The sequence below is a fragment of the Anolis carolinensis genome, chromosome 4, assembly GCF_035594765.1.
Source record: "Anolis carolinensis isolate JA03-04 chromosome 4, rAnoCar3.1.pri, whole genome shotgun sequence".
Classification (NCBI taxonomy): Eukaryota; Metazoa; Chordata; class Lepidosauria; order Squamata; family Dactyloidae; genus Anolis; species Anolis carolinensis.
This window is the reverse complement of record NC_085844.1, coordinates 228,181,982-228,202,660: the sequence shown is the minus strand read 5'-3', so window position 1 is coordinate 228,202,660 and position 20,679 is coordinate 228,181,982. Positions and strand designations below refer to the sequence as shown.

General features: G+C 41.4%; 1 protein-coding gene across 2 annotated transcripts in view; it reads left to right on the top strand.

Moving 5' to 3' along the window:
* The window catches only part of prex1 (phosphatidylinositol-3,4,5-trisphosphate dependent Rac exchange factor 1), a 236,824-nt gene that overhangs the window by 126,022 nt on the left and 90,123 nt on the right, over positions 1 to 20,679 (top strand). For both annotated transcript variants that reach the window (XM_003220643.4, XM_062978916.1), the window contains exons 6-7: positions 3,717 to 3,878; positions 9,345 to 9,478. In XM_003220643.4, the coding sequence (XP_003220691.2) occupies positions 3,717 to 3,878; positions 9,345 to 9,478 (296 nt within the window). The remainder of the gene's footprint in view (positions 1 to 3,716; positions 3,879 to 9,344; positions 9,479 to 20,679) is intronic.

Genomic DNA, 20,679 nt, shown 5'->3' with positions numbered 1-20,679 from the left:
TTAAACTCAATCCCAGGGTGGAGAAAGCAAGGTTGATAAATGTAGGCAGGAGTGCAGTCATCCCAGGACATCTATCAAGTCTTGCTAGGATGAAGAAAAAATGTTGAGTCTGTGTTTCTTGATGTGTACAGCCCATCTCAACTCAAACGTATGCCTTTTTCTTTAGGTGAAACACAATAGTGGCGATTAATTATGTTGGATAAAGCATCATATCATGTGCACTTGGATGGGAGACTGACAACAAATACTAGTTGCTGTACACTATATTTCAGAGGAAGGAACTAACAAAACTATTTCTAAGTATTTATGGGGTCACTGTAAGGCAACAGTCAACTTGGAGGCATGTAAACACACATATGGTATATACAGTGTTCCCTCACTTATCACTGGGTTAGGTTCCAGGACCACCCGCTATAAGTGAAAATCCGCAAAGTAGGGACACTATATTTATTTTAATATTTATACACTATTTTAAGCCTTTATCAACCAATCGTGTGTTGATAAATTTCCTCCTCCTCCTCCCGTTGCTGCTTGGGCTCCTTTTCTTTCCCTTTAGCTTCTCCTTCCTCCCTTCCTTAGGCTGTAAATTGTAATTTTTTATGATTTATAATAGTCTTTCAGAGTTTATTGAAAAACCGCAAAATAGCGAATCCGCAAAAAGTGAACCGCAAAGTAGTGAGTATTCCCTCTGGTACTAAAGAGCACATCTCTGTATCACTACTGGAAAGCAATAAAAAGTGGAGGGTGATTGCACGTGTATCATCCTTATGGGACTTTGGTCAGCGTATGAATCGAATCCTGACTTAGATTGTCCTTCCTTCTGATCCTGCAGATATCTTCTTACCGTCTCCTCAATGTCTTTGGGTTAATCTGGGGAAGAAGTCAGTGGGTTGTCAAAACAAGCTTTCTGTAGCCACTGAGACCATTGCATCTGCTTTTGTGATTAATGGATAGGTCAGCATTAAACTGTTGTGAGAGTGAAATGTGGGTGGGATTTTTCACACAGCCTATACAAACCACTGACAACTTCTGCATCATTAGGTCTGCTCCACTAATGAGGACACCTAGCTGTCAACATAATGTGCTTCTGCCAAATCACCCATTTGACAAAAGCCATTGAAAATCAATATTTCTTTCTTTTCCTTTCTTTCTCTTGGAAAAAATTGCTTAATCAAATCCCTGAAATTGTGCATTCAAAGACAGAGAGCAAGAGAGAGAGAGTGCATGCAAAACCTTGAAAAAAAGTTTTTGTCTGAGTGTATGTGTGCGGGAGAGATGGGATTAATAAATGAAATCAATGAGATTTTACTTGGAATAGACTGGATTTTGTAATGTTAATAATACTGGCATTTTAAAAAATAGTAGATATAAACCACATTTTATCATGTGATAAAAAAAAACCTGTGAAGAAGAGTCGCTAAAAGATCTTTGGTCAAAATGATCAAAACATGTAGGCTTCTTCAGAGCCTAGAAAAGGTTATTTTTATGAACTATACAGCCCAGAATTCCTCAGTCAGCATAACCACTCATCTAAAAAGTAGCATGTCCAAAGACTGATGTGAACAGGAATAATTAGGCTCAAACTCAGCCAGAGTTAGATCTCAAAAATAGGAACCATTTGCCAATCTTTCAGCACAATATAGCAACATCGAGAAGTATAACTTAGGTGTGGAGCTGTACAAATTAAGAGGTAGATCTGGGTCGATTGGAAGAGACTTCGTTTTGAAACTTTAAATCAGCAGTGGGGGAAATTAGGTCTATCATATAGCTCAAATTAATCCTGATAGCCCCTTTTCATGGCACCCATGTCAATGAACAGTTTGCTTACTTTTGTGAAGAAAATTAATAGAACCTGTTCTAGTGAGAGCAAAACCTGCTTTCCATCTTGATGTTGGTTGACCCTGCCTCTGATGACATGCATACCTTGATTATGTTCCATGTGTATGTTTTTCCCCTCCTCTAGAGAAAGTCTACAAATGCTAAGTACTCCCAAAGTGTCCTTGCAGAGCACAGTTTCTACATAAATACAATTCCTCTCTTCCCAGAGATATGCATTCTGCTATTAATTGATGAAAGGACCATGCAGATGCTCTGCTTCACCAAATTCCAATGAAGAATGTCGATACTATTTCTTCCTTTATTTGCACTATTAAAGCACTAGCATCATAAATGCTTATGTAGACTTTTATTGAGTATTTGGCTTGCACAATTAACATTTTTTTTGGAGCAGGTATAGGTTAGCTCCTACCACATCCCACCCTTTTATGGCTAAATTGATCAGTCGTTCTACAGACCCTTGTACTAGTTGCATTTCAGTTCCCTCTGTTTCATCTCCCCTTCTGGAAATATAGACAAAAGCAGCTGTGCAGTGGTTTTGTTATTAGGTCACAGAGCTAAAAGCTATTAAAGCTAAGTATAAAAGATGAATAAGGGTATTGGAAGAATGCAAAAGATTCCAGACAGGCTAAAAATGTCAAATTTTAAACACTCTATTGTACCAGCAGGAAATGAGTGAGTTTAGTAAGGATTTATTAAAAGGATATTTTCTCCCAATGTGTCTGGCTATAAAATATTATTGGGTTGAAAAAAATGATATAATTGTAAGTTGACAAAAGCTGTGCTGTTTGCCGAACTCATGCCACTTGCAATTACTGTCAGTTTCTAAAGGCTTTCCATAGTTTCTTTCCAACAAACAAGTAGACCTGTTTATTAGTCCATTCTGATGACCTACCCATAATTCTCAAGGCTCCCCTTGGAACACTCTGCCATTAATGGTGGGCAGATGAGACTTCAATATGAGTCCAGGCTTATCTCTAGTCTTCTTCAATCCTGGCCACCTCCCAAATATTTTGGTAAACCATTCTTAGCTCTTGATAGGCTTCTGCTAAGGGCAAGAAAGACTGTTCATGTTGTGCTGTTTCTATAATTTCCTGTATATTTGATGCTTACTGCCTACACATAACAAATTGTTTTGTCTTGATATTAATTTTTCAATCCATGCTTTTTAGCTTTTGAATTTTTTAGAAAGAAATGTTATTAACGATGATGACATCACATCAATAATTCAATGTAGAAAAGAAAAGCAAGAGATCCATTAGCTCTCTGGTAGATCTGAAACAGCTTTCAGCCACGTTTATGAGACATATAAGGAAGGAGATTTGACTAGCAGCCTAAAATGTATAAAGAAGGATCTTGGATAGGTTTATTTGGCAGTAGAGTTACGCATATGGGAACTGCCACTAAAACGGACCTGCTTCTCACCATAGTCTTCAGCTTTAGCAATGTCTAGCACCAGAAAACAAATCCTTGTAATGATCTCAGTATCTAGGGAATAAAATTTGGGAAAGCCACTCTTTAAGACTACAGCTTTAATGGCCATACTGATGGGAGGTTATGGGAATTATAATTCAACCTTAACTTTTTCAAATTCTGCTGCAGAAGGCAGAACTTTCTGTGTAGTCTCAGAAATAAGTCAACTATACTGCATCTCCTATAGTGTCCTGCAGCTGCTATACTAGTTGGGTTTTCAGAGAGTTGAACTCCAAAATAGCGCTGGCAGCCAAGAGTGCATCTACACTGTATAATTAATATGGATGTTCCCCACTCCTGCTATAATTGCACTTTCTAGTCCCATTAACAGTAAGAGGAATTATAATACATGTTCAAATGTATTTAATTTTCACTTTGGTCTTTTCTCTCACACAATTGTCTTCTAGGAACTAGCCAAGAGGACACCAACTAAGCACCCAGATTACCAAGCAGTTCAGAATGCTTTGCAGGCAATGAAAACAGTATGCACCAATATCAATGAGACCAAGAGGCAGATGGAGAAGCTGGAGGCCCTTGAGCAGCTACAGTCCCATATTGAAGGCTGGGAGGTATGGTATTTGGTGAAATAATGGGATCTATTTAGTATCTACAACCCTGTACATCCCGCTATGTCAATGAACACAAGCCAGCAAAATGGTTTTTGCTGATGTCATCGTCTACATCGTTATATTTATAACTTACTGGATTCTCCCTATATATCGAGGCTGGGAACAACAACAGATCAAAATATAAGCATAGCATCACTGAAAACACATATAACATCTGTTGGAAATGTAAAAATCAGTTGAAACACATAATATCAATTAAATATATATATATATATAAGATGAATATAGTCAGTCCATAGTTTATCATTAATACTTTTAAATTCATCATTTTTAAATCATCTAGATAGGTCTGCTGTAAGGACATTATCACTTTGTAAATGGTACTCTATCTTGTTTGTTTGTAGGATTTTGATTTGCAAAATGAGTCCAATACAAACTAATGAGTCCAATACAAACTATGTCTTCGCTCTGCAAAAAAGGAGGAGTGGACAAAGGACAGAATTGTACAATGACTACTAGTGGTTTAAGAAAGGCCCATCCTAATTGGCCATCTATCCTTTTCCTATCCTCACCTATACCACTTCTTTGCATCCTCCTGTCAAACTTTCTTTCCTTTCCATACCCCAAAATACTCCTGTCCATGTTCTCCAGTATATTAACTTCCAACCCAGAGGGCACAGGGGAGGTGTGAGTAAGGATCTTACAACTATAGATATGTGTAGACTGCTTTATCATAGATGGATGCCTGATTTTTCCTCTCACAGGCTGCCTATGGAAAGCAGAAAGGTGGAAACAGGCAGCTGGCAGCAAAAGGTTTTGGGTTTTGGAGGATTTGGAATTTTAGATTTCTGAATAAAAGTGGCTCAACCTGCTTAACATAACAGAATTCGGCATGTGTAGCAGAAACCATGGGATGAATGGAAGCAGAGGCTTATCTACATTTCAAAACATATCCCCTCTGGAAGTGTTTGTGGGTATTCCAGTGCTATTCTATAGTATGCTTCCAGCCCAAGTATAGTCAAAATATAGGGTTTACTATTATCTGTGGTTTCAGGGATCCATAGGGATTATTGGAATGTGGATATAGGGGTTCATACTCTAAATAAAACAAATCTTACTCTGTGACACTTTTATTACAAAATTACTTCATTGTCGAGACTGGGGGAATAATGGGACAAAGAGTTAAAATGTCCAGGATGATGGTGACCACTTGAAGATTCCTCAGCTAGATGTGTCTTTCAGGAGGTCATGTAAACTTCCTCATATTCAGACTGCTGAGTATGCCTGCACAACTTTGTATTGTTTGGTTTAAATAAAGGTTGCTCATTTTTTCCTTCAGAGATGTTCTTGGCATCCAGCTTGAGCCATGTGAGCAGCCCAGATATTTGGATGTTTGTTTGCATGGATAGAAACTCAGGCAAATGAAACCCAGATATAACATTAAGCACAAGACCTACAGTTAAGAAAACATGTTCATTTTGACATGATTAGAGGATTTGTTGGAGTGGGTGGTGGTCTATTTTTTTAAATGGCTGGTTATGCTTTTTAAGGGATTAAACGGCCTATATCAAGTATTCTGGGAATGAGAACAGTTTCTGATATGTTTATTAGTGCTACTTAGAAAAGGAAAAAAGAAAAACCCATCATCGTCTGTCCTACTGCTTGCAGAGTTCAAGAGATAAAGGCAGCATTCTTTCACTATTAAACAAAAATCCACAAAATGTATTTCTGAAGTTCTCTGTATTAGGTGTTTATGCTATTTTGAAATAGTTGGAAGGAGCAGCTGACTTAGAGGTTATACGGGCATCCCTTTAGATGTTATGATCCACTATACAGGTTGCTCTGCTTTAAAGAAAAGTAAATGCCACCACAAAATTAGCTGCAATAATACATAGGCATCTGAGTTACCTTTAAATTTGGCCACCATTGTTATCATTCTGGTGTAGGTAAAGATAAAGGTTTTCCCCTGACATTACGTCTAGTCATGTCTGACTCTGGGGGTTGGTTCTCATCTCCATTTCTAAGCTGAAGAGCCAGTGTTGTCTGTAGACACCTTTAAGGTCATGTGGCCGGCATGAGTGCACAAAGTGCCTTTACCTTCCTGCCAGAGCAGTACCTATTGATCTACTTAAATTTACATGTTTTCGAACTGCTGGGTTGGCAGAAGCTGGGGCTAACCGTGGGAACTCACCCCACTCCGGATTCGAACTGCCGACTTTTCAGTCAGCAAGTTTAGCAACTCAGTGGAATACAAAACAGTAGTTTTACCTTTTACAGTAGCAGACCTATTAAAAAGCGAGGTTGCCAGTTTTGGTCTAAAGATGTAGAACTGGTGTCAGTTTCACTAATTTCAAGAGACATGCCTTAATTATGACTATGGCTGGATCTAATCCAATATGCTTGTGGAATATTTAAAAAGCTAATATAAAAAGAATGGTCCAGAAGGATTGTACAGGAACATCTAAAGTTGTAAGCCTGAGCCACATCCAAAATGCTGCATGTAGGTTAGAGAGACCAGAGTTTAGAAACATTATTGTGGAGCACCAAGGTCCTTCTGGGGACTTCACTACCCTGGTTGCACTAGTTGTCAAGGTTTTTTAAAGCTTGCATAAGGAGGTATCCAGTACCTCTTTACACAAGTGGAGTGGTTTATAGACTGGTTAGTATCTTGACATATCTCTGCCCACCCCATGACCAATATGATCACTCATGGCTGTTCAGTGCACTGTGCAACTCCCACTCCTGGCTTGCCAGCTGCCTCTGTTGTCTTATGCAAGTATACTATAGTCTATGTATACTCATGTCCTTGGATTACAGCTCCTAGAATCCTACTTGCTAGATGATTCTGGGAGTTCTGATCCAAAAAAGTAATTTTCCAAGTTGTTTGATCAGTGTCTAGAATTCTTTGTCTTCCATGAGTTAAATGTATATAATGGTTAGATGATTGTAAAAGGTAAAGGTTTCCCCTGACGTTAAGTCCAGTCATCTCTGACTCTGGGGGTTGGTGCTCATCTCCATTTCTAAGCCGAAGAGCTAGCGTTGTCCGTAGACACCTCCAAGGTCATGTGGCTGGCATGACTGCATGGAGCGCCGTTACCTTCCTGCCGGAGCGGTACCTATTGATCTACTCATATTGGCATGTTTTCGACCTGCTAGGTTGGCAGGAGCTGGAGCTAACAGCAGCTGCTCACGTCGCTCCCGGGGTTTGAACCTGGGACCTTTCGGTCTGCAAGTTCAGCAGCTCAGCGCTTTAACACACTTCACCACCGGGGCTCCTTAAATGATTATAACTTACTACAAAAAAAAAAATCACGAGGCCCTCCTTATTTATTTATTTTATCTTATTTACTTAATTTTTTTTCCACCGCTCTTCCAGTATAGAGACCAGAACTTGACAGACAGACTTAAAGAAAGACTTTTGTGGCCTAATAGTAGCTGCTGAACTGAACTATAGTATGAGCCTGAATTGTGTCCAGAATTGCTTAGTAGAAAAGGGACAATCTTAGTTTTGAGCTCTCTTCTGCAATATAGAAATTACATTTATTTGCCTTAGAGGATTTGTTGTTCTAGGATTCTTGTAATAAAATAGATCATATTCTTCTATTTTATCTACATGATAGACATTTTTGTTTTTGTTGCTCTCCCAGTCTCCACCCAAGAAGCTGAAGTTTAAATCTCCTGCAAATGTGTAGGAAAAATGTAAGGAAGTTATTTTGCTGACAGTATCCATTTCACAATTTTAATTTGCCCCCGTCCCCCATTAGACAGCAGTAGGTCAAATTATCTAATCCACTTCCTTAGTCTGGTTTGCACTGCAAATAAAAGGAAGTAACAGTTAACATCTCCCTCGCAACCAGATTACAAAAGAACAAATATAAATGGAGTATTGCTTCAGGTTTCTGCCTTAGGAAATGTTGCTAGATTTACAATTATAAAACTGGGGTATTCAAACTATGGAAATTTTTTGATGTGGACTATTACAGTGCATTATATGTCAGGCTGCATTTGAAATGAGGTGGAAATTTCAATTAGTTCAGAAATAGTGTGTCTAGACTGTTAACTAGGGCTTACCATAGTTTCCCATCTATCCATTTCCAGGCACAATTCAAAGTGCTGGATTTAACCTTCAAAGCCATAGTAAATCCAGAACTTCCTCCTGCATTTTCCCATCTGGACCATGATATCACTGTCCAAGGTCCTCCTTCAGGTGCCAAATGAGGTGAGGCAGAAGTCTGCAGACACAAGATCTTTTTTAAAGGTGTCACTTTGTTTGTGCTCCCTGGAGAGGCTTACTCAGCATCTGCATTAAGGGTTTTTTTTTTACCATCAAGTTAAGAAGCTTAAAAATTTAAAGATTTAATGATTTTAGATTTTTGCATAGTTTATTTTAATTGTCTCTTACTACCAATGTGCTGTATTTATTTTACTCTTTGTTTTTTATTATGCATATATGAAATGTTTTCACTATTGTTTTTATATTTAGTATTTAACTGTGTATTTCCAGAGAAATTCAGTTATTGGATGGTTTAACATTATAATAAAGGATTAGATGAATACAGTTTGATTATTTCTTAGCTGAAATGCTTTGGACCAGAAATATTTTGGATTTCAGAGTTTTTGGATCCTGGAATGTTTGGGAAAGGGTGGGAATCCAGGTGTCATGCTTGTGCAAACCCACAACTTCCTCAATTTCTCAGATACATTTTTTCCAGCTTCACGTCTCACTCATTTGCTGTTTGTCTATGAGGAACAAGGCTTCAGATAGACTGAGGATATAAGGGACCTGATACCTGTATTTGGGGGGTGTAATATAGTATGTATTCTTCAGGAGATCTTTGGGAGCTCACCCACTTCTGGCTTGTGAATAAATGAGCAGGAGTGCCAAAACTGCTGCCACAAAGGCAGAAGTGGGTAGCTGACAGGTTTCAGATGTTGGAATATTTCTGATATCTGGATTAAGAATGCTCAACCTTTGCATTGTAGGATCTAGCCAGTTTTATGAAGGATTTGTTATTTATTCTTGTATAGGTGATGTAATATACACATAATCTTAAAACTAGAAGCATGTTTAATTCTAATGATGACTTGACAGTGTACTTCAGCAGTTTGACACCACTTTGATGGACCCAGTTTCATCTAATAGTAGAATGCTGGTATTTGTAGCTTGAGGAGGGATTTAAAGACCTGTGATCAGTTCATCTGAACTTGAGAAACAGAACTCTATGACATGGAATACCAGGTGTTTCACAAAACTTCAACTCCCAGGATTTCATAAGGTGGAGCCATGACAGTTAAAGTGGAACCAAACTTCTGTACTTGTGTCATTTCTGTCAGTATTGTACCTTGCATTTAAAATATTGTTCTGTTAGATCAATGGGATAAGCATGTGCATGATTTCAAAGCAGAAATTCTGGTTGCAACTTTAGTTTGGATGCAGACTGAGAAAATTTTGTCTTTGTTTTCTAGGGATCCAATCTGACAGATATCAGCAGCCAACTCCTTCTCCAAGGCACCTTGTTAAAAATTTCAGCAGGAAATATCCAGGAGAGAACATTCTTTCTTTTTGATAACCTTCTCGTCTATTGCAAGCGAAAATCCAGGTGAGCACATCAGCCTCATGTCTTAGTTCATGGAAAAGAATAATCTTGTCTCCTCTTTTACTAATGAGGACTGCTCTTTAAAGAGATTCTCCTTTACACTTTGAGAACTGGGGTGTAGGAGATGAGCATTATGAACACAGAGAGTGCTTTGGCATCAACCATTAGAATAGCCTTTACCAAAATGTTGGACTACATAACCCATCTGTGGGATCAGTTGGAGTTGTGATCCTGTATTTCTGGACTGAGGAAATTTGGACTAGAATGAGAGGAATGAGTGTGCTGTGAAATCAAGACTCATAAATGCAAACCTTCCTAGAAGTGATAGGTTTTACTGAAAATGGGCACATTGCCATCGACAATTTTGAAGTTTCTTGTAAAAATAGAGGATTACATTTATGCAAATGAATGGATGCAGAAAGAGAAGGAATAAACAAGCCTGCAAGCGAAGAAAGAAAGGAAAAAGAACAGTTTTGTAGTTTTGTAGAAATGAAGATTTATTTATTTATTTATTTATTTACAGCATTTATATTCCACCCTTCTCACCCCAAAGGGGACTCAGGGCGGATCACATTACACATATAAGCAAACATTCAATACCTTTTAACATAGAACAAAGACAAGACAAACATAGGCTCCGAGCGGGCCTCGAACTCATGACCTCCTGATCAGAGTGATTCATTGCAGCTGGTTGCAGCTGGCTTGCTCTCCAGCCTGCGCCACAGCCCGACTTTTCTTTTGAAAAAGTCTAATGTAAATTTTAATGTTCCAAATTCCAAAAGGCTAAGGGCAGTAACTGCACCAACAAAATATTTGTTGGAGTTAGTTAAGATTATAACATATAACTAGGAGATTATAACAAATAACTAACTATTTCCCATAATACTTATACCAATTGAAGTACAACAACTCTGGAGAGTGCTAGGCTAAGGAACATGCTTTAATTTGCATATCACCAGTCCATAAAGGTTCATTCTCTCCTTTTGAAGAAATTATTCTTAAATTCATCCTATTGTTTCATTTTTTTTCATGAAGTGTAACTTTAAAAAAATAAATTTGTTACCCTTACCATTCTAATTCACCAGTTGGTGATGTTATTCTGTTTTTTAAAGTAAGGTTTTATTTGATGACTTCATTAAGGAAGCCAGGTACTTAGCCACATTTACTTTTTAAAAATCTGAATGCAACAAAGTTCACGTGTTCTGATTTGCTTGGCTCCTCCATCTCAGCATGAACCAGCCACTTTTTTTCCATATCAGGAGCAACTTCAGGTGTGAGAGAACTTGCAGTGACTGCAAGTCACTTCTGGTGTGAGAGAATTGGCCATCTGTAAGGACGTTGCCCAGGGGATGCCCGGATGTTTGATCTTTTACCGTTTTGTGGGAGGCTTCTGTAATGTCCCTGCATAGGGAGCTAGAGCTGACAGATGGGAGCTCACCCCACTCCCTGAATTCAAACCACCAACCTTTTGGTCAGCAATCCTGCCACTGAACCTATGGCATTCATATTGCATCCTTTAGTATGACCATCCCAGTTACTTATAATTTAACACATAATTACTAAACTGATTACAAATAACTAGTTCCCAGATTCCGCTTCTGATTTGTTTTCTACACTCTTTTCTGCCCTTTCTCTTTGAAGTAATTTTGTTCCGTTGGGCTCTGTCAGTAGTTTGGGTTTCTATAGTCCCTCCCTTTCTGCAGGCAGTTTTCCCAGAACACTAAGTTTTAGGAAACAAAATGTTCTCCTGCCTTTTGAGAGAGCTCTCTTGTTTGTACAGACTAGGCTTCTGAGAGCAACTTTACGGTAATTTGGCTTGGACTCGAATAAGGCAGCTTAGCCACTTTCAGTTCCCCAAAGAATCCGTGTTTATATTTTCCTAATAACTGTAGCAAGCACAGTCCAAATCTGGTTTTCATTTTTAAAAAAAACACCACTAGAGGAGTTTGTGTTGTATTACCTAATATTAAAGGATATATTTAGACATGGCAAACTACTATTATTTTGGATACTTCATCTGTCTGTCTGCTATTTAAATTTTGGTCCAGAATTTTGCAAGTAGCTGACCAGCTGCAGGCCTTAGCAAGTGACACATTAATTGGATGCAGGATTTTACACTGGATTTATGGGAAGCAACACTTTTTGTATAGTAGAAGAAAATATATGCTATCAAAGTTTGCGTACATTGAACCATCAAAAAGCAAATGTGTTACTACTAACTCAGCCACCCATACAGACTATGCAGACTATTTTGGATTTTGAAGTGTTCTGGATTTTGGAATTCTGGGTAAGGCATGTTCTACCTGTACGCTTTCCTCTGGATGTAGCTTTGGAATAGTAGTACCATGTATGTGTGTGCATGTGTGTATGTATATATATATCGATACATATCTAGAGAGGGAGGGAGAGGAAGAGAGAGCGAATCTCAAGATCAGAGAGGAAGAACTTATATCTGAAACCTTGGAGAGCTGCCTCATATTCAGTAACATCAGTACTTGACTAGTTGGACCAATGGTCTCACCCAGAACAATACAACCCCCTTATCCATGGATTTGATATGCATGTACTCACTTATTTATGCTTCAGAAAATACCCCTCCACCAGGTATTTGTGGACTTCTTTGCATCCATCAGTGCAATTCTGTGGTATGCTACCGGCTCAAGTATAGTTTAAGTATAGTGTTCACTATTATCCACAGTTTCAGGTATCCACAGAGGGTCTTGGGATGAATCACCTGTAGATACAAGAGTGATATTGTATTCAGAGGCTTCTTAAGTTCTGGTCTGATGTAGCATGTTACCTTGATCAGCCTTTAGGAGCTGTTTTCTTCAATAATTGTAAATGTCCACCAAAGAGACAATTTAATGGCTTGATGATTCAAGTCCTGACTCTATAAGTGTTGTACATTTGAGTTGGCAACAGTTCATGTGAAGTTTGCCTCTATCCCCTTTTAATTTGTTTTCATTAAAATTTTCTACCAAAACAAAATGTTCATGGCTAGAGCAGGGAAATAGTTCTTCAGAAAATCATTCTTTATTTTTTTTTTGTAAATTTGTTAATTGCATGTTCCAAAATAAAAATACAGATATAAATTCAATAAAACATGATATAAAAAGTGGATTTGGAGGAAGCAGAAGTTATAACATCTCAATAAAAATGAATAGAAATGCTAAAAGATTCATGAATTTGTTGCTGTTGTTGTTGTGTGCCTTTAAGTCATATCCTATTTATGATGATGCAAAGTCTACCCGCCATGATGTTTTCTTGGCAAGGTTTATTCAGAGGAGGTTTGCCATAAACATCCTTTAAAGATAAGAGATTGTGACTTATCCAACGCTGAGCAGGGACTAAAACACTGGTGTTTTGGAGTCCTTTTCCAGTACTCAAACCACTACATCCCATTAGTGCACAGTAAAGAATGCCAGCTACAATATATGTTGGACTACATGGACAAATGCAGAGGAGGGGGGGGGGGGAGGTCTTCCGTCAGCACTGAAAAGTCATCCAGAAGCTACATCCATTTATCAACTCTAATTATAGTAGATCTGTTGAATCAATGGGAACTTGATAATTCAAAATTGAAATCTTGTTCACTGACATTATAATGACAATTCCAGCTATGGTTGGGTGACTTTTCTGGTGCTGATCAGTTTTGAAGCCATCCCTTTATATTGTAGGTTGGCAGGAAACTGCTTGCCTTCTTTCAAAATAAAACCTTGGGGTGCATCTTTGCTGTAGAATGAATCCACTTTAATTGCTTTGGTTCAATGCTATGGAATCCTGGGGGCTGTAGTTTGACAAGATTCTGGTCATTCTCTAAGAATAGTGCCTCACCATACTACAGATCCCAGAATTATATAGCACGGAGCCCTGGCCATTTAATTAGAGATGATGTCCCTCATAGAGGAGCTCCAGCTGTAGTTCCCAAAGCATCTTCTCCTTTTGCTTTGTCACAGAACTAAGATTACTGTATGATGCGAATCTAATGCTGGGCTGTGGTGCAGGCTGGTTAGTAGCCAGCTGCAATAAATCACTATGACCAAGAGGTCATCAGTTCGAGGCCAGCCCATGTTGGAGTGAGCACCCAACAATTAAAATAAAAATAGCCCTGCTTGTTGTTGACCTAAGCAACCCGAAAGACAGTTGCATCCGTCAAGTAGGAAAATTTAGGGACCGCTTATGTGGGAGGCTAATTTAACTGATTTACAACACCAGATGAGGAAGTACTCCATCAAAAAAGGACTTGTTGTCACAGTGGATGTTGAAGCAGCAGCTCCTCCTGTGGCTGGAATCGAGCATACCCTCACAAAGCCAGAAGTTAAATAGCCTCTCTGTCTGTCAGTCTGTGTGTGTTTGTTTAATGGCATTGAAGGTTTGCCATATATGTAAATTGTAATCTGCCCTGAGTCCCCTTCAGGGTGAGAAGGGCGGAATATAAATACTGCAAACAAATAAATAAATAAATAAATAAATTTTATTAAGATAATTTAGCCCAAAAAAGGTGAGCATTAGATTTGTGTAAATAGGGTACATTCTGTATTTGAAGCATTCTAGCCATGGTTTACATAAGGACAATTTCTTTATTTTGAAGTTGTGCTGTATACTGCGACATATTTTCTACTATTCAACCTTTCATTGGGATAAATAAAAAAGCCAAGCCCAACTCCATGCCTGGATAGGAAATATGCTCCTCTATAAATAAAGATAAAGGGCTTAAATACATCTCTGACTACATCTCTGTATGTAAGTAATTCACTTAATTTTTCTTAACAAGTAGTAATTCTAATTTTAATAACAGAGATGAAAAGAGGTTCTTGTGGAATTTGGTGTCTTCTCGACATAGTTTTGCCAGCACACCTTAATTTGGGTTGATAAGGAGCATCCTCTTCTGCTTTTATAAAGGTGGCAAAATGTCTTGGGCTAACTCTAGTAAAACAAACAAACAAACAAACTGAATAGTTAACACTTGCTTGCTCCAAATCTTTTACAACCTCGAGATTGGCCACCTTAGCCTGCTTAGTTTCTGTTATGCTTTTTTAAGCCTCTGTTATAGTATCACAAACTTCATTATGAAACTAACAAAATTTCACAGATGCCTCTTATTGCCTTCATGTAATACATGAATTAGATTGAGAGATATAACATGGAGATGAAAATCGATCTAAGTTGGCACAGTCCCATAATGGAGGATGGGAACTTTGCAATTTTTTAAGCACAATACATAACCAATCTCACTGACACCGGCTTTCCAGAATTACAGGCAGAGATCTTTTAACACCATGTGCAGCCAACTGATCCTTTTATAACTGTAGATGCCAGGAACTGAATCCAGGATGTTCTATAGGCCAAGAAAGTGGCCTATTACCCAGCTGTAGTCATCGAGTAACAGCTTTTGGACCAAGTAGGTGGCTGGAGATGCTTAATCTTGCTTGGTTTAGGCTGCCCACAGAGGCGGTCCAACCGTCAGGCAAGGGAGGCATTTGCTTGTGGCGCCATCGTCAGAGGGGCGCTGTTGAGGCCTTGGGAGGATGGCTCCTCTTCCTCCTCCTCCTCCTCCTCTCTGGACCTTCCTGCGGGGGGCGGGGCCGCAGGGGGCGGGGCGGGGCCGCGTGGGGGCAGGGCATTGTGGCCTGGCCTGCCCCCATGCCATGCGGCCCCACCCCCACAGCCCCGCCCCTACTCGAGGCCAGGGCTGCGAATGTGTCTGAAGAGAAGGCCGCAAGCACCACCGGCCCTTTCCCCTTGCCTTCTGCATCGAGGGAAGAGGGCAGCCCCTGGGCTCAATGGCTGCTGGGCCAAGAGAACTGGGGCCCTGGACTCATCCGATGAAACGTGAGTGGAGGGGGGAGGGGTTAAACAGTATCCAAGAGCCCCCAGGAGAACTGGAGCTCCCTGGGGCTCCTGCTCCGCTTCTGCCTCACTTTCCCTCCTCCCCCCGCCATCCAGCCCCCCTCCCACTGCCTGGTGCCCCTCAGGTGCATCTATATGCAAGCTCCGAGGCAGATTGGCACCACTTTCCCTGCCCCAGGCATCCTGCTCCACCCCTCCCTTTCCTTCCCAGCTGAGCCCTCTGTAAGGCTATTCAATGCTAATCAAGGTGGCCAATTGCAACATTAGGAATTGTGGGAGTTATTGGAAATAATAATCAACCAGTGTTAAAAAAAACTCTAAATAAATAAAGTAAATAAAGAACAACACTCAGAAGCCAGAGGAATTCCAGACACGAAACAATCAGGGACAGCTAACACCTCCCAACAAAGGATTCCCCCAGGCAGGAAGCAGCCAGGCTTTGGAGCTGCAAGACTATTTAATGCTAATCAAGCTGGCCAATTGCAACGTTCACACTTGCCTCAAGCAGAAAAGAGTTCTTTTTCCCACCTTGGACATCATTCCACAGATATATAAACCCCACTTGCCTAGTTTCCAACAGACCTCGCAACCTCTGAGGATGCCTGCTATAGATGTGGGCGAAATGTCAGGAAAGAATGCTTCTGGAGCATGGCCATACAGCCCGATAACTCACAGCAACCCCTTGATTCCAGCTATGAAAGCTAACATGCAGCCTTGCATAACACTTCCATTTCTTCAAAAAAAGAACAAAAACTCCAGAGTATGGGAAGCTCCAGCCCTCCGTTTCTATTTCATGGCATGGGATTTTTAGGTGGATATTTGGTATATGCATAAAGGAAAGCAGGCAAAGGAGCTGGAAAAACCCTTCTGCAAGACTCCCAGCTCCTCTTCCCCTCCCTCCCTCCTCTCTCTCTCTCTCTCTCTCTTTCTCTCTCTGGCGCTGCCTTTGCGCCCCACCTCTAGCCTCCTGGCCGGCTGCCCTTTCTTCGCTCACAGGGAGGCTGAGCATTCAAGGTACTTTTTTTAGACTCCAGGGAGAGAAGGGGCAAACTACATTGGATTGAGTTGACGTGGGGCCTCCTTCTCTGGAGGCTTGAAAGCAGGCATGGGCCAACTTCGGCCCTCCAAGTGTTTTGGACCAACTCCTACCGGCTGTTAGGAATTGTGGGAGTTGAAGTCCAAAACACCTGGAGGGAAGGCCCAAGTTTGCCCATGCCTGCTTTCAAACAAAAGCCAAATGGCCACCTGTTGACTGTGTGGATCCTAGACTGCAACTTTCTCCCATACTAGGATCTTATGACTCTTTAGGAAACCTATCGAGTTTCCTAGCAGTTTGAATACATGCAAATGTGAGTAGATCAATAGGTACTGCTCTGGTAGGAAGGTAATGGTAACAGTCATGCTGGCCACATGACCTTGGAGGTGTCTACAGACAACGCTGGCTCTTCATCTTAGAAATGGAGATAAGCACCAACCCCCAGAGTTGGACACAACTAGACTTAATATCAGGGGAAAACCTTTACCTTTTACTTATATTTATTTATTCTGTATGTCACCTTTTCCCCTCTAAAAATGCTCCAAAGCAGAGCATAGGCATTAAAATAGCAACAATTTAGAAAATGTGTTAAAAACTAGAAGTTGTGCTATATTAGCATTATTGTAGGATAATGTATTTTATTTTTAATATTACTATTAATGTATACTGTATACCACTTTTTCCCTCTTAAAATATTCCAAAGTAGACTATAAGCATTAAAATAGAATTAAACCTACAAAGGAATCATTAAAACAAATTTAAAATACATGAAACATTACCCAACACAGATTAATGGTACAAGACACACAAGTGCAAACAAGAGATTTATTTTTATTTCATTAATACACATATCTATATCTTCCAACTCTATTATTCTGTTCTGGATACAACAAATTGAGTGATTCTTCTTCAAGAAGAAACCTATTATCTTTGCTATTTATCTCCATGGCTCTCTTCTCCCACTCTCTCTGCACTGGGTTATCTGAGTCCACACTGCAATATAATCCAGTTCAAAGCAGATAATGTAGATTATCTGCCTTGATATTCTGGGTTATATGGCTGTGTGCCATATAACCTAGAATATCAAGGCAGAATAACCCACAATATCTGCTTTGAACTGGGTTGTCTGAGTCCACACTGCCATATAATCCAATTCATATTGAACTACCTTTTCTTTCAAATTTGTTGTATAACATGTGTGATGCCTCATGGGCCTTGTAATCCTGCTCCTAGTGCCATCGTGACAGATGAAGACGAAAACATGGGGTTTTCACCGGTTCAACAAGAGCCGGAATCTTTCCAGCTGCCGGATGTTTTCGCCTAAGAACCCAGTAAAACAGACCTTGGGCATTCCTCACCCCCGTTCCCTAGGAGACAGTCCTATTCTGCAGACAGGGGAGTGAGAGAACAGACTCGCAGGAGCTTACGGATTGCAGCTAAACAACAGGCTGATTAGCCATGCTTCCCTTGGGAAATTCTAAGGAGTTTCACATCTGGACAAAGTTGGGTTTCGTTTTCCGTTCTCTAGGGAAAGAGGTCTTTGGCGGGAAAACGAGACCCCAATATAGGTGCCTGGCACGTTAGAATTGTTGCGGAGTCAACAGAGCAGCTCCAGAAGCAACTTCATGTTTCCAGCCTTGTGTGGACTTCGCAAAGTCCGCAACCCCAGTTCCTTGCTTTCGGGATCAAGTATTCAAGATTTGTCTAGCCTTGTTTTTAGCCACGGACCTTGTTCTTAGAATCTCTGTTTCGCCTTGTTCCTAGTCACGGACCTTGTTTAATGATTCAAGTTTGTTTCCAGCCTTGTTCTCAAGCTACCTTGGACTTCAAAGACTCTGGGCATTTTCCCCACACTATTGCTTGACAATAGTGTGTGTTTCGGTTATTGGATTTAAAAACTTTGAACTCTAATATCATTTATTGGACAATACATTTTTGGACTATATTTGGCCTCATTTGAAAGGTCAGCTTCTGAACTATATTCTTCACTTGTTTTTATTACTTTTATATATTTACTTAATAAAGATATTAGATAGATATTGGCCTCTGCGTCTGGTTCTTGGTGCTCCGTTGCCTCGGGCGTGACAGTTTGACCCCACCACCCAAAGCACCAAGCAACCTAAGGCCAATATGTCTGTTACACCAGGAGCCGGAGCGGGCACCCCTGCCCAGCCACCACCAGCCAGTTACACCATTTCCCAAGATGAATTTAACCGGATCCGGGACAAACTCCGAGAGCAAGAGGGAGAAATTCGGGTCTTGAAGGATCGCGGAGCCCGACTCCCTGCCCTAGCACTACCAACCAAGTTCTCCGGAGAAGCCTCCAAAGTTCATGTGTTCCGTCGCCAGTGCATGGCGTACCTAGAAGCCCGCCACACCGAGTTTCCCCAAGAAGATGTCAAGGTGGCGTGGATTTACAGTCTCCTAGATGGACCTGCGGCCACATGGGCGATGGCACTGTACGATGCGGGTTCCATGTACTTAAACACCGCACAGCAATTCCTGGCCCATCTTCGAAATACCTGGGGAATCGAGGATGACCAAGAGGCGGCTGGCCACAAACTCCGACGCCTTTTCCAGGGGGACAGACCGCTGTCCCGGTACATAGCCGAGTTCCGGGTGTTGGCTCAAAACACCGGCTGGAATGATATAGCCCTCAGAGGACAGTTTCGTGAGGGTCTCAACCATGAGACGCAGGAAGAAATCTCCAAGGTGGAACCCCCAGAGACTCTTGAAAGACTCATTGCCCATTGTTTACGGGCTGAAGTCCTGCTCGCCAACAAGAGACAGTGGCTCCGGGGCCAGAGTGGAAGAGCCGGGGTGAAACCCCCCTCCTCTACCAGTGTCCAGCCTCGTCCAGTCTGGAGACCCCCACAACCAGCCACTAACCTCATGGGAAGCGAGGAGGAGCCGATGCAATTGGGCAATGTGCGCCCCAGGCTGGATGTTGCAGAAAAGGCCCACCGCCAACATTTGAACCTGTGCTGGTACTGTGGGAATGGGGGCCACTTCGCCAGGGAGTGCCCAACAAAGAAGAAGCCCCCCGCCCGTTTGGCGGCGGCGTCCTCCGCGGAAGCGGAGACTGCTGAGGCGGCTGGGACGAAGCCGGCGGGGGAAGCCAGCGACCGGGTGTAGAAGGGCTCACCAACCCGGTCAAAAACTCCACTCAAGAGCCGCAAACGGGGGTCCTATTTCTCTTGGTGGTCACGCTATGGTCAGTAAAAAAGGGACCCGTCATGATCCATGCCATGATAGACTCCGGGGCAACAAACAACTTCATCGATAGAGACTATGCTAACTCCTTGGGACTACAATATCATGATTTCAAGAATGCCCGGGTGGTGCAAGCCATTGACGGCCGACCCCTGAAGACAGGTCCAGTAAGCCAATGGACCGAGCCCACCAGAATGTGGATAAGAGAGCAAATGGAAGAAATCTCCTTCTTCATTACTGAGGTTCCCCATTTCCCCGTGATCTTGGGAATCCCGTGGTTGACACTCCATGACCCAAACATCTTCTGGTCCAGCAGAGAACTGCAGTTCACTTCAAAGTATTGCCAAAATCATTGTCTAGTAGCCAAGGTCTGCCATGCCACGGACACAGAGCCCATCATCACTCTGCCCAAGAAGTATTCAGACTTTTGGGATGTTTTCAATGAGAAGGAAGCCGAGAAATTACCCCCACATAGACATTATGATTGCGCCATTGATCTGGTGGAGGGGCCCCCCGTTCCGCGGGGACATCTCTACTCCCTGACTGAACCAGAGCAGGAAGCTCTCAGGGAGTTTTTAGAGACAAACCTCCGCAAGGGGTTTATTAGACCCTCTCAATCCCCAGCCGCTTCCCCAGTGTTGTTTGTGAAAAAGAAGTCAGGGGACCTACGTTTGGTCGTGGACTATCGGGCTCTAAATAACATCACGAAGCGGAACCGTTACCCATTGCCAGTGATTTCGGACCTGCTGGACCGACTCCGGGGGGCCAAGGTTTATACCAAGCTGGACCTTCGCGGGGCTTACAACCTGGTTCGCATAAGAGAAGGGGATGAATGGAAAACCGCTTTCCAGACCAAATTTGGACTGTACGAAACATTAGTCATGAATTTCGGATTATCAGGAGCTCCCGCAACATTCCAGCATTTTGTCAACGATATTTTCCAGGACTACCTAGATCGTTTTTTGATTATATATTTGGACGATTTTTTGGTGTTCTCAAAATCACAAACAGAGCACGATCAGCACGTCAGAATGGTGCTACAACGTTTGCGGGATCATGGACTATACGTCAAGTTAGAAAAATGCGCTTTCGATTTGCAAGAAGT